The 12,676-nt window shown below is 47.5% G+C and overlaps 1 protein-coding gene across 1 annotated transcript; it reads left to right on the forward strand.

The window, feature by feature from the left end:
- Window positions 1-10,095, forward strand: LOC147995834 (uncharacterized). Its single transcript, XM_087655008.1, has 6 exons — window positions 1-120; window positions 607-693; window positions 1,273-1,356; window positions 7,164-7,314; window positions 9,791-9,880; window positions 9,977-10,095. The coding sequence occupies exons 1-6, from the start codon at window positions 111-113 to the stop codon at window positions 10,035-10,037; spliced, it is 483 nt and encodes a 160-aa protein (XP_087511134.1). The 5' UTR covers window positions 1-110; the 3' UTR covers window positions 10,038-10,095.
- Window positions 10,096-12,676: the final 2,581 nt, after the last annotated feature.

Consider the following 12,676-nt stretch of genomic DNA (forward strand, 5'->3'; position numbering starts at 1 on the left):
CCAGGGTGGACTGGAGGCACGTGTCCAGTCTACGCATCTGCGCAGCCTCAGCACGTGATCACGCTGGGGAGTGGATTGGTGATGGGAAGAAGACATATCCACCTCACCTGATGAACTTAGGCAAGCATCTGAGGACTGCCAACCAAACATGGAAAAGCTCACCTGTACAGGTCACCCTGGTCTCGCCTTTAGTGTAACTGATTCCAGGAAGATAATTGAATGGATCAAGCTGAAATACATAAAATTAAGGTTTGAGGGGGATGGAGTTTTTCCTCTCTTTCCTTTTTATTTTGTTTTACATTTACATTATATTTTGGGATTTAACTAAGTACAAAATGTTTGTACTTCCGTTTTGGTTTTTAGGGAAGCCTTTTTCCCACTTTGGTTATGGGAACGTCATGCTCTTCATAAGAGGAGCAGGGCTCTCTGTGTTGCCGGTTGGGAAATAGAGAGAATGCACAAGTCACCCGGGAATGTATTGAGATATTTAACATCGGTATTGGTTATGATTTGAAACATTTTCTTCCTCATAGATTTTTTTTGTTAAAATGTTTGATTTTGTGTTTTTATTTTATTTTGTATTTCTGTGTGTGGGCATGTGCACAGGAGTACAGAAGCCAGGAAGACCAGAAGAGGGTGGTGGATCCCACGAAGCTGAAGAGGCTCTGAGTCGTCTAATGTGGGTGCAGGAAGGTGAACTCGGGTCTTTTGTAAGAGCAGTGAGTGTGAGCTAACCACTGAACCATCTCTTCAGCCCCCAAGTTGTTTTGAATGAACTGTATATGGGTTTTTATTTTCTATTTTATTTTATTTATTATTTTTTTTTTTTAGGAAATAAGCAAAATGTGTTGTTCGGTGAATGACAAGTGACCTTTTGGGATCCAGTCTCCTCAGATGGTTTTAAGTCTGTTGGTTTTTTTAGTGTATGTCTCAAGTTTCTCTCCAACTCCAAGGCAGGCAGTCTAGAAGAATCAATGGCAAACTGAACTGTACTGAATTTTAATATCAAAGTTGGGCCAATGTACTAGTGATCTCGAGGAGGCAAGAGGAGATGATTGGTTGTGATTAGAAAGCGGGTCCACGTCTGACATGTGGAAAACCCATTGTGTGAGTTCAGAGAGAGGAGATGGTGTGGAGAGAAGTTTGCATAGGGAGCTTAATAAATAAGTAATGGCCACCAAGGGCTTAGATGGTTTCATATTTAAAGAGATATTTATGAACTATTGCAGAGCTGGGAGAGGCTCTCCACTTCTTTCTTCCCTCTCATTACAGCCGAAGGGAAGAAACGAGTTCTGAAGAAAACTGCAGACAAGCTTAGAACCAGATCCGACCTGTTCATTAAAAGTCAATGTGAGAGTGAGTACAAGTTTTTATTGAAAAGTTCGTTTTGATTTCTCCCTTCCATAACAGCTTCAGAGAAGTTTCCCAAATGGGCTTGGCTTAAATGCATTGTGGGTATTGCAAGGGCCTTTGAGATGAGTGTTGTGCTGGGCTTTTAGGTGAGGTGCCCTTCCACTGATAGACCAAATCCTTCTCCTTCCTCCCCCCACTCAGGTCTCTGAATTGGGTGCTAAAAAGACATTCGTAGAGCCCCTGTAAACCTCCACTTTGGTGTGTGATTTGTCTCCAGTTATCTTGACACTAAGACCACTCTGAAGATGTCCACTGTGAACCACATCACCTCACTGTTCCTGTATTTCCAGCATCGCTGGAGGCAGCTCAGAGAGCAAGCCTAAGCATAAGGACTCTGGCAGTAGGAAGGCAGGCAAAAATGTGTGTACAACGTGTGTGCATGGGATGTGGGTAGGTAGCATGGATCTAAGAGCATAAATGTGCCAATAAGAGCTGGGGAGATGGCTCAGTGTACAACATGACTGTTGCACAAGCATAAGGACCCGGTCCCCAGCACTCACAGAAGAGGACCAGGTCCCCAGCACATCATAGAAAGAGGACCAGGTCTCCAGCACTCACAGAAAGAGGACCAGGTCCCCAGCACTCACAGAAAGAGGACCAGGTCCCCAGCACCCACAGAAACACTTGGTAACCCAGGTCTGGGGGAACAGAAGCAACCTGACTTCTGGAGCTCATTGACCAGACAACTTGCTGAATTGCTAGGCTTCAGATTCAGTGAGAGACTCTGTCTCAAACAAACAAAAACAAACAAACAAACAAAAAACCCAGGGTGAGGTAGCACGGTTGAGGATTCCTGATCTCTGATCTCCACATATGTACACAGCTCTGTCTCTTACACACACATGCACACATGCACACACATGTGCACAGGCTGGAGTGTGCTCACACTATCTTGGTTTTCACACCAATGCTACCATACAGCACACACAGGCCATACCCTATCTCTGCCTCAGTGCCCACAGAATGAACAGAAATGTCCTCCCTACTGAGCTGCTGTCCATGTGAAGCTGGGCAAGGATATGTAAGTGACTTAGAACATTGCCCAGCCTGCGTTTAGCATTGATTAAATATTGCCTGTTTATCTCTGTTGGCTTCATATAAATGCCCATCGATACCAATAACCATTTATGGTTGTGCATTCATTCCCGAAGCTGATTGCTTATCATTATACGTATTGATCCCCACCGCACCCCACGTTGCTTTGAACCCATTTGGTAGAATGAGAGTTACTTTGTTCATTTCCTTAACACGTCGTTCAGATTCCATGATGGGAAGGCGTGGGGAATTCAGGGTGCAGAAGGCTCTTGGTCAGAGCTGACCATCCTTTTTGGCTCCTGTAAGTGCAGAAGAGTTTTCTCAGGGCAGGTGTGAGCATCCATCTTTGCCCCAGCCCATGGCAGGGGACACATTTGTAATTCTTCCTGGGTGCTGGAAGACACTTGTATTTCATGATCGGTTATCTGTAGACAGGTGTCTTAGAAAAGTGTCCTGGCTTGGGCTTGTCCATTCCATCATGCTGTCTGGAAGAGTACACAAAGAGAGTGTCGGAGGGACGCACACACTTTTCTTTAAGTAAATCAGGCTTTCTTTGAAAGGCATTCCCAGCTTCCCCCAGGACAGCCGTGACTCCCAAAAGACGCAGAGTCCGCAGAGATAAGTGGCTTCATTCAGTGATAAGTGGGCTGGGCCACCCTTGGGTGAGGAGTCTCTGAGTTGAATTTCACAGAATGAAGGCGATCAGAATCCCTTCTCACCACCACGCTGGGAGTAACCTGAGGACCAGGGGGCCATGGGAGAGACTGAGTGTCGTTCTTCCGGGGATAGCTCCAAGAGAAAATGGTTTCATATAGAATAATTGATTATGATAAACTAGGACTTAAATCTCCAAAGACGCTTCCGAGCCAAATCGGCTTCAACCATGATTTAGTGATGAGTTCTCGTGGCTTCAGACTTCTTAATCCAATACAGTTAATTATCCTAAAAGTCTCACTCTACCCTGGAGAAAGCTCTCACTGTAGGCGCCACACCTCCGATTTAGACAGAAATCCCAACAGTCATCTTAGGAGGATATGGAAAAAAATTTACTTGGTTCTTAAACTGTGAGTGGGCAAGAAGAGGCAGGCTGATGTAGTGACGAGGAGGGTGGGCTTTGAACAAGCACACATAATAACATGATTTTAGGATGACTTTTCTCTGAACTTGAAATGAACAGAATGAGGCCAAGGATAAAGTTAACCAAGGGATTTCATCATAAATTGAAAACAAGGGGTGGTGGTAGGAGGATTCCGATGCGTATCAATAATATGAGAGCGTGTATTGATCACCTACTGTATGTATGTAGGAACTGAGGATCAGTGGCAGAAGCAGGATGTGATCCCTGGTCTTCGCAGCCAATGTCTCTATTTGACCCTATACCATCAGGAACCCAGAACTCAGTGTGGCGGGGGGGGGGGTTATCAGTCTATTTTCTATTGTCATAATATGATAGAAATATGAAGGTTAAGAGGTTTATATACAGTTTTGGAGTCTGACAGTCTAAACAGAATGCTACTGGCCCTGTCAAGGACCTGTTGGCTGCATATCATCAGAGCAGATGGCATCATGGCAGGAGCTTGTGTGACTTCAATTTTTTTTCAAACCTTATTTTTAATGATGGTTCTTAAATGCTTTAACCTCCCCGTTTAGCCCGCCAACCACCAGAGGTAATGGAAAAGAAAAGATATGGGGGGAAGTGGACCTGTTTAGAAAGGGGTCTTTGGAGCAACTCCCATCTGTGTGGTCTGGAAATGGGCAGTTCAGTTCACAAGTTAACAGCGGCAGTTCCGTCCACTCACAAACACTTCACAGACACACCAGCAGTAGTTGAGTAGTGTTGGGTTAGCAAACACGAAGACAGCAGGAGGGACCAGGAGGATTGCCAGCAAAATTTCTCAGCTGTGCCTTTCTCAGTGAAGCAAAGATCAGCGAAGACAAGAGACCAACAGGCGTTGAACAGCTAGCTCTATAAGCAAGCCTAACTCGGCCTCTGCCGCTGTTCATTGAGTTGCTTTGACAGTCCCTACAAACATCTCATATCCTCTTTGAATCTTGCCTCAGCACAGGAGTCTGTCTCAGCTGACATCACTCTACCAATCAGCCTGAGTCCAAGGAAGTGGCAAGAAACTGGAGCACGCTGCCAGTTTCTTGGTGCATTTCTTTCTATGGAGTTCCAACAAATGGAGCTCAGCTACACAAATTAAGGTGGACCAATACATGTGTGTCCTGAGCAAAGAATCCTTCATCATGTGTCCTTTCACATGTCTGCTTCAGTACAACATCCTCTCTCCTGTGTCTGCTTCAGCTAAATGTTCCTTCATGAGTTTGACTTAGCACAATACCGTCCAACACAGCTGACTTTCCAAAGAATTCTTGAGTTTCCTTCAAAGCTTGTGTGGGAGGAAGTGGTCCCTCATGAAGACAGGAAGGGGAGGAACCCAGAATTACTCTTTTATAACAACTTACTTTTATGAATACTAATTAATCCCAGAGAAACTTCAATACATTGTAAAGTTGGGAAAGCCAATTTTCTGTCTCTGTCTCTGTCTTTCTGTCTATCTCTGTCACTCTGTCTCTTTGTGTGTGTGTGTGTGTGTGTGTGTGTGTGTCTCCCCCTCCCTCCTGACTTCCCCCCTGGGGCTCCACCTCTGTAGCATTAAATAATTAAAAGAATTTATCATTCCATGCTACCACCAGCTACTCTCTGGTCTGGCTATCTCCCTGTCCAGCCCAACGTAGAGACCGCCAATTTTGCAGTTCTCTTGTTCAGGACTCTGCTAACATCCCAGCCAGACTCTGCAGACTCTCTGGCTCTTGGAAATGTCTCCACCCAACTCGTTAAGTTCCCTTGATAAGTTGCTACCACACCAGCGTCAAGCTTCCACATTCTGAGTGCCCCGTACCTTTCTCTTGAACTCAGTTGTGTTGCCGTGAAGGAAAACACCACTCAATCTTAGTTCGGAATCAACAGGTAACTCCAACGCTGGGTGTGACTACTAGCATCCTAATTAGTAAGCCACACCAAATTAAATCCTCAGGGTGCATCCTGGTAGATCACCACCTCACAGGGGCCTCTAGTTCATTACATCTTCTACCCCAAGCTCTCTCTCCATTCAAAAAGCCTCAAGTTCCTTTACTCCTCTTCTCCCCCCCCCCCCCCGCCACTCCCCAAATCTGGAAGTCCCACCTACTCCTTGCCCAGTGGTTGGTGTTGGGATGAAAATTGAACCACACCAGGGCTACAAGATCTCACATGGAGGATGTTTGTTGGGATGATGGGGTTTAAGAGAGTGAGAAGAGAGAGAGAGTGAGAAGAGAGAGAGAGTGAGAAGAGAGAGAGAGAGAGAGAGAGAGAGAGAGAGAGAAGAGAAGAAGAAGAGAAGAAGAAGAGAAGAGGAAGGGGCAGGAAAGATCTGCCTTTTATTTGAAATGTGACCTGAGCCAAAGGTATGCTGGGAATGTATGGCCGTTGCCATGGCAACAGACACACAGGTGACCAGGTGATGTCACTGCTGGAGGTGAAAGGGTTCCTGATACCAACCATTGGTCCCCTGAAATCTTTATTCATTGGGGGAAGGTCCTTACCACACACCTCCTCTGAGTTTTGCTACCTTTTCACATGGAGGGCATTCTGGCTATGAAGCTTCTAACAGAGATCTTGGAGAGCACCCATAAAACCACAGCGGAAGGAATGGTGTTGTTTTCACTTTGGTAATTCAGGAGTGGCCAGCCATTGTGAGTTCGGGGCTGGAGGGAAAGCTTCTAACACAGAGAACACAACTTTACAGGGCTCAGAGCCTTGCATTGTCCTTGCTGGTGGTCTTAGGACAGAGTCCTTTGTTTTCAAACAGCAGAGACGGTCAATTTGCATACTGTAAAAAGCACGGCTGGCATGATGTTATTGTGTAATTTGGGGGAAAAAAAACTACATGTTTCCCTTTAGTTCCAATTAATCATTTGAAGACCCACAAACAGTCATGAATTTAAAACCCCAATATTTGTCTTTGTAAGCTCCCTTGACCCCACCCTCACTAGACCCTAGGCACGCAGGAACTTCCTCTGAGCTCCAGTGGCTCTGTGTCCTAGAGTCATCCTTACTTCAAAATCTACTTGCAGAGAGAAAAGACAGGTTGGGGAGTCCAGGGGTTGGGCTCAGATCCTTGCTTTTCTTTCTACTTTTTCTATGTGGTGTCCGTGTTGGGAACCGATCCCACACAGCCTCAGTGGGCAATGTCCACTGTTGCAAGGATGCATTAGGTTGCCTAAGATCCTATCTTCTGCCAGATATGACCTGAGCTTTGAGTCCCATGGTTCAAGGTCTTCTGACCATGATTTCTTTTTTTTTTTTTTTTTTTTTGGTTCTTTTTTTCGGAGCTGGGGACCGAACCCAGGGCCTTGCACTTCCTAGGTAAGCACTCTACCACTGAGCTAAATCCCCAGCCCCCTGACCATGATTTCTACAGTCTGCCCTTCAAGTTGGAATGGCAAGACCCGGGATGTCTTGGGCCGAGGTTGCATGCTGTACCTCCCATAAGTACTTAGGGGCTTATATTAACTCTGAATCATCATCGAGGATTTCCCTTTGGAGAGCTCCTGCCTGGGCTGTGGAGAGACCTCAGACAGGAAGCTCTCAGTCAAGCAGAGAACGTAGAGGATGAGCCTCAAAGAAAGGGGCTGGGGAACTTGCAATGAGCTTCTTGTCTTTTCTTGTCCAGGAATGCAACCAATGACAAACCGTGCAGGAGGTGATAACCTAAGCTTCCACAGGCTCCTAATTTGTATAAACAAGCATCAGCCAGATCTTCTCTGTGTAGCCAAGCAGTGTCCTCCAATACATCTCCGTTCAACCTGGCCCTCTGGGTACAAGTGAGTGTCTTTCTTTTCCCACCCCTATCCCACAGAACCCCAGCGCTCAAACCCAGGGTGCCCAGTTTGAGTAAGTGATGCTATTTTCAAGGGTATTTTCCTCTGGTTACTTCTTGATATAACTCCAAATCCTCTTCTCAGCTCCCAGCATCCCCTGGGCCTCTACCATTGTTCTGCGAGCATTGGAGTACAGACTATTCTTTGTAGTGTGGGCATCATGGGATGCTGTTAGCATTCCACAGAGGAAAAGAGCATTCATTTTCCCTTTGTGGCTTCACAGGAGAGACACAGCCTGTAGCTTCTCTTACAAACACAAAGGTATCAATCCAAGGTCACTCTTTTACAAACCTGTTCATATTTTCTCCACAAAAACTCAAGATACAGAGTTCAACCAACGAGACAATCTTTGACACCTGTGAGCACAGAAATCAGAACCACATGGCCACCCGGAAGGCACCTGTCAAGCCGAGTGACCCCTGGCTGACAGCGTGACAAAGTAGCTTCACTTTAGGTCTCCGGAGACCACATTTAAGAAGCTCACTGCTGGTGTAGGAAAACGGGAGCTTACCTTACACCAGTTGTGAAATCTTGCATTACTTAGACAGCATTTAGAGTGGCCTCTGCTCTCACGTTACAACCTGCTATTGAACAAAGAAATAGACACAGACCCCATCGTAGCATATGGTATGAAATGCATGGGAGACCATGGCAGGGATAGGGGACAGTAGAAAGTACTCAGGACAGGACCCTCGCAGTGGACACTGAAGGTAAGGAGGGTGAGGCAATCGGTTCTGAGAAGTCCTCAGCTGAGAGTGTCTTTGCTCCAAGGCACCCTTCTTGGGTCAGGTCTGCAGACCCCGTGTATGAGTGCTGTATGCAGGTGGGTGTGCAGATCACAGACGCAGGCACAGAGGTCAGAGGTCAGAGGTCAGATGTCAGAGGTCAGATGTCAGTGTTGGATGCCTCCCTCTGTTGCCCTCCACTTCATTTCTTGAGGCAGGGGTCTCCCACTGAATGTGGAACCCACGGATTTGGCTAGACTGGCTCACTGACAAGCCCTTGGGGGGCACCCTTCTGTCTACACCTGTATTAGTAACTTTTCTGCCATGATAAAATGCCATGGCCCCAGCAGTTTAGTAAAGAAAGACCTCAATATTCCAAAGAGGTAAGAGTATGTCATATCAGGGGGGTGTGGCCATGGTGGGAGGGTCAGGAAGGTAGCTGACTACATTTTCAGAGAGAGAGAGAGAGAGAGAGAGAGAGAGAGAGAGGAGGAAGAGGAGGAGGAGGAGGAGGAAGAGGAAGAGGAGAGAGAGGGGGAGAGGGGGAGGGGAGAGGGAGAGGAAGAGAGGAATGAAGGATCTAGGGTGAAGCCTTTACTACCCTCACATGGTCCCAGGATCATACTTCCTTCAGTATGGCTACACTCCTAAAAGTTCCATAACCTCAAACCACATCCCAGCTATATTCAAATACACAGACCTGTGACACATTCAAAGTATTACCATGCCCCCACCCTATTGCTGGGGTTACAGATGTGTGCCCCAGTATGTGACTGCATCCGAGCTCAGGTCCCCACGATCATGTAGTGAACACTTCACCCACTAACCCATCTCCTTAGCTTTTAGGGATACATTTGATTTTCTCATCGAGGGGGAACGGGTGCTCCTGGAGCCTAAGAGGTGAAGGCCAAGAATGCTCTCTGGTGTCCGGAAAGGCTCCCAGCACTGAACTATTCAGGTCTCTCTGCCAGTAGCATCATGGCTGAGGAGCCCTGAGGTGGGCTACGGCTGGCAGGGGGTGTCTGCACATAGGAGAAACCGTGACTCAGTAATACCCATGTCTTGTCTCACAGAACACCACAGTGTGTTCAAGCTGCCAATTCCACACTTGCACACAGAGCGTGACCCCTGGGAAGGGGCGGGGATGTGAAGGGAGGTGACGTCAGGATGAAGCCAACAGCATGAATCTCGAGGGGACAGCAGGAAGCACAAGGAAGGGTAGGGAGTCCAGTGGACTCAGTCTGTCAAGTCACGGTAGATCAAGAGGGGGAACCCCAGGGCTCTGGCTCTATAGCATATCTGTGACAACGCAAAGATGTAGAATTTCTGAGTCTTCCAGAGTCTTCCATGAAAGTTGCACCCTGAAATGTTGGTCTCTCAGCCAATCCTTGAATCTACATTATCACCGTGCTCTGCGTCAAGGAAGGAAAAGTATCTCAGGAGAGACGCTGGCCTGCTGAACTCAGGTGTGAGGCAGTCCAGCTGCAGACAGACTCATACAGACCAGTATCCTTCTCTGTGTAGAGAAGTTGCTAGACAGCCTGTTCCTACAGTTCACAACTTCACAGCCCTGTGACTGCATAGGAGAAGAGCCGGACACCCTGATTTCCTGGGTGCCGACATGCTGCTCTTTTGAGTAGGGAATGTCTCTCCCCCTTCCCGGCCATCTTCCAAACCATCCTCTTCTACCACAGTCCACTCCCAAGCCCACCAACCCCAAGCCGCAGTGCAACAAGAAGGCAGGCAGGAAGGAGACAAAACCCTTCCTCCGTGCCAGCGGATCTGTGAGTTTTGCCTAGCATTTTTGAATATTATTAAGTGTTTGAATTTCTTCCTATGTCTTTCTCACCAAGATGACTGTCTTTCTGTTTCCTTGACAGCCTCAGCAGGACCAAATTGACAGCCCTTAAAAGGCGGCTGACGACAAGCGGCATTAATTAAGTCATTGCCGGACTGTAATTGTGTTAAGAAGTAAAAAATCTAATATGAGAAAAGGTTAGCGAGTCCTCTCTCGTGTCAGATTTTCCTACTCCCTATGAATATTAATGTCCTTAATGAAGACAGTCTTTGCCTCATCAAATCCAGGCGCCACATTCAGGTGCCAAATCCTCGCGCCATTGATTTGTTTTTAAAGAACAAATATGTCAGGAGAGAGTGACTGTCCTGTTTCTTATCCACATCATAGAGGGAGCTTTTGTGTTGTCGGGAAGGGTTTATAGATTTTTTTGCGTGTGCATGCGGGAGCTCTCACGGAAGGGAGGGGGCTCGGCGTGCCCGGGCGAGGTAAATGAGTTACAGTAATTTAATATCAGTGTTGTGTTTGATCGCATTAGCTGCTTTTCTCTGTGTGCGAGCAATATTCATCTATTAGCAGGGTTGCGATCAGCAGTTTTAATGATAAAATAGGAATCCTCTTTAGGAAAAGGGAGGCTGCAGAGGGAGACCTGAAGTGAGATGGGGCAGGGAGAGCGTGGCTGGTCCTCCATCACACGGGATGTTCTTTCTCCTCTGACCTGAGAGATAATGGCAGAGCTGGGGAAGGATGCTTCCTTGGCAGGGCGGGGCCCTGCAGAATCGGCTTCTCTCCAACTGCAGGCTTGTTCGAGCTCGCTTTCTCATCCATTATTTACTCCTATCGAATCTAATTGAAGACGAAAGTCTCACCTCACCTCCCAACATTCATAGCCATCCGGGGAGTATCCCTCCGCCCTTTTGGAAAGGATACATTACTTCTCGTGGAGGAGACGGGGCACGCCTATGTGGGGAGCACTTGGGAGACGGAGACAGGAGGGTTAGTTCAAGAACAGCTTGGAGTGAGCAAGGTGCAACAATCACATGCCTCTCCTCATCCCAGCACTCGGGAAATGAAAGCCGGAGGATCATGAATTCAAGGCTAGCTGGGGCTACAGGGGAGCAAACCAAACTCACTGACTGAATAAACACGAAGTACATGTTTCTTGAGCTCTTCTCTAGCCTATCCGGCCTCTCACCGCGGCAGCAGGATGCCAGTTCATTTTTCTGAGACTCCGGTGACGAAGGAGTAGATTGGATTATGCCCTAGTTGACTGAAACATGTCAGTGTTAGAACTGACCTGGGTGGGAGTTGGAGGAGAAACTTACAGAGGGTAACTCAGTACTGAGAAGTGTCGCTCGCACGCACATATCCAGGTTGGGACCTCCTGGTCTTCCGTCTGTCACCTCTTGTGCGATCCTCGAACTCGCTGGTCAAGATGGCTGCCAGGACTCGAGGCACCACACTACCTCAGAACAGCAAGTGTGCGGCTTCAGATCTCACGAGGGAGCCAGCAGTGGGTATTCTAATCTTACACGTGCTAAGCAATTCATTTTCATTTTTTAAGTTTTATATTCCTATAGGATACATCGCTGTCTATGAGTCTTCCATTGATATATGAAGAATGAAGACTAAGTTAGTAGATTAAAACAATAGAAACGTCATAACTCACAGGTCCTGTTGGCCAGGAACCAGGACATGGTTTTAACTGGGCTCTACGATCGGGGTCTCTGACAGGTCAGTCAGGAGTTGGTAGAAGCTAGGACTCTTTGGGCCATCTCTGCTCCCCTGGTGGTTGGTATTGCTCATTTCCTGCGGGACTATGACCAGTACCTCCTTGCTACATGTCTATAGAAACCACCCACAGCATCCAGAGGTCACTCACGGCATTGCCTGGAGCCCTAGGGACAGCACATGATGTTGTGGGCTATTGGGCCAGCAAGGACTCCATTCTCTAATGCTTTACCTTCTCAGAAACTACCTCCTCTGGGGAGGTCAGGCCCACCCAGCTAATTGACTGAGTCAACTCTTTGCTTGCTGATTGAAGAAGTAGTTTTCTACTGAGTGCAGGGGGTGGGGCACCCGACACCAGAGGGTGTGCGAGAATCTTTCAGGCAGGTGTAGAAATTCAGATAAACGTCTCCATAGCTATAGGAAGATTGCCGTCTTCACAACTAAGCCCTATGCTGATTTTCTGCATGAGGTCATGGCTTTCCCTGTCCTGGTTCCTTGAGTGGGTAACTTGGCCATTGCTTCTACGCAGTGGCCTTTAGTTCAGAGCCTACCCAACGTAAAGGTTCTGCACCTCACCTCAGTCAAGTCACCCGCTAAGTGGGTGTGGCTGTCTCAGGGCTTGGCTCCTGGGCACTGTGGGTGTTTTGCGCTTGCCAGCATTTGTTTCTGTTACCAAGCATCTGCATTCACATTGCCCCACCTTAATTGCAGAAGTAAGGGTCAGAGTGCAGAAGCTTTTGGGGGTCCACCGTCACATCCGTCCATCAAGCTGTGAGGGGCGTTCGACGGTGACTTGTGGTGAATGCTGACGGCTCACTTCTGCCAGGAGGCAGATTCCCCCCATTCTAACACACATGCAGGCATTGGGGGTGGGGGTTTGCACATTTTATTAGTTCCCTTACAAACACAGTGCAGACTGCAAAGCTGTCTCTTTAGAGGAGGAATCAAGTTGGCTCCAGATCCCCTCTCTGGTGCCAGACCGTGGGAAGTGAGAGAGAATGTCAACGCTGGCAGTTGACAAACAGAGAGATGGTTCCTGCGCTCAGAGGATGGG

This window comes from Rattus norvegicus, chromosome 3, assembly GCF_021556685.1.
Source record: "Rattus norvegicus strain SHRSP/BbbUtx chromosome 3, alternate assembly SHRSP_T2T, whole genome shotgun sequence".
Lineage (NCBI taxonomy): Eukaryota > Metazoa > Chordata > Mammalia > Rodentia > Muridae > Rattus > Rattus norvegicus.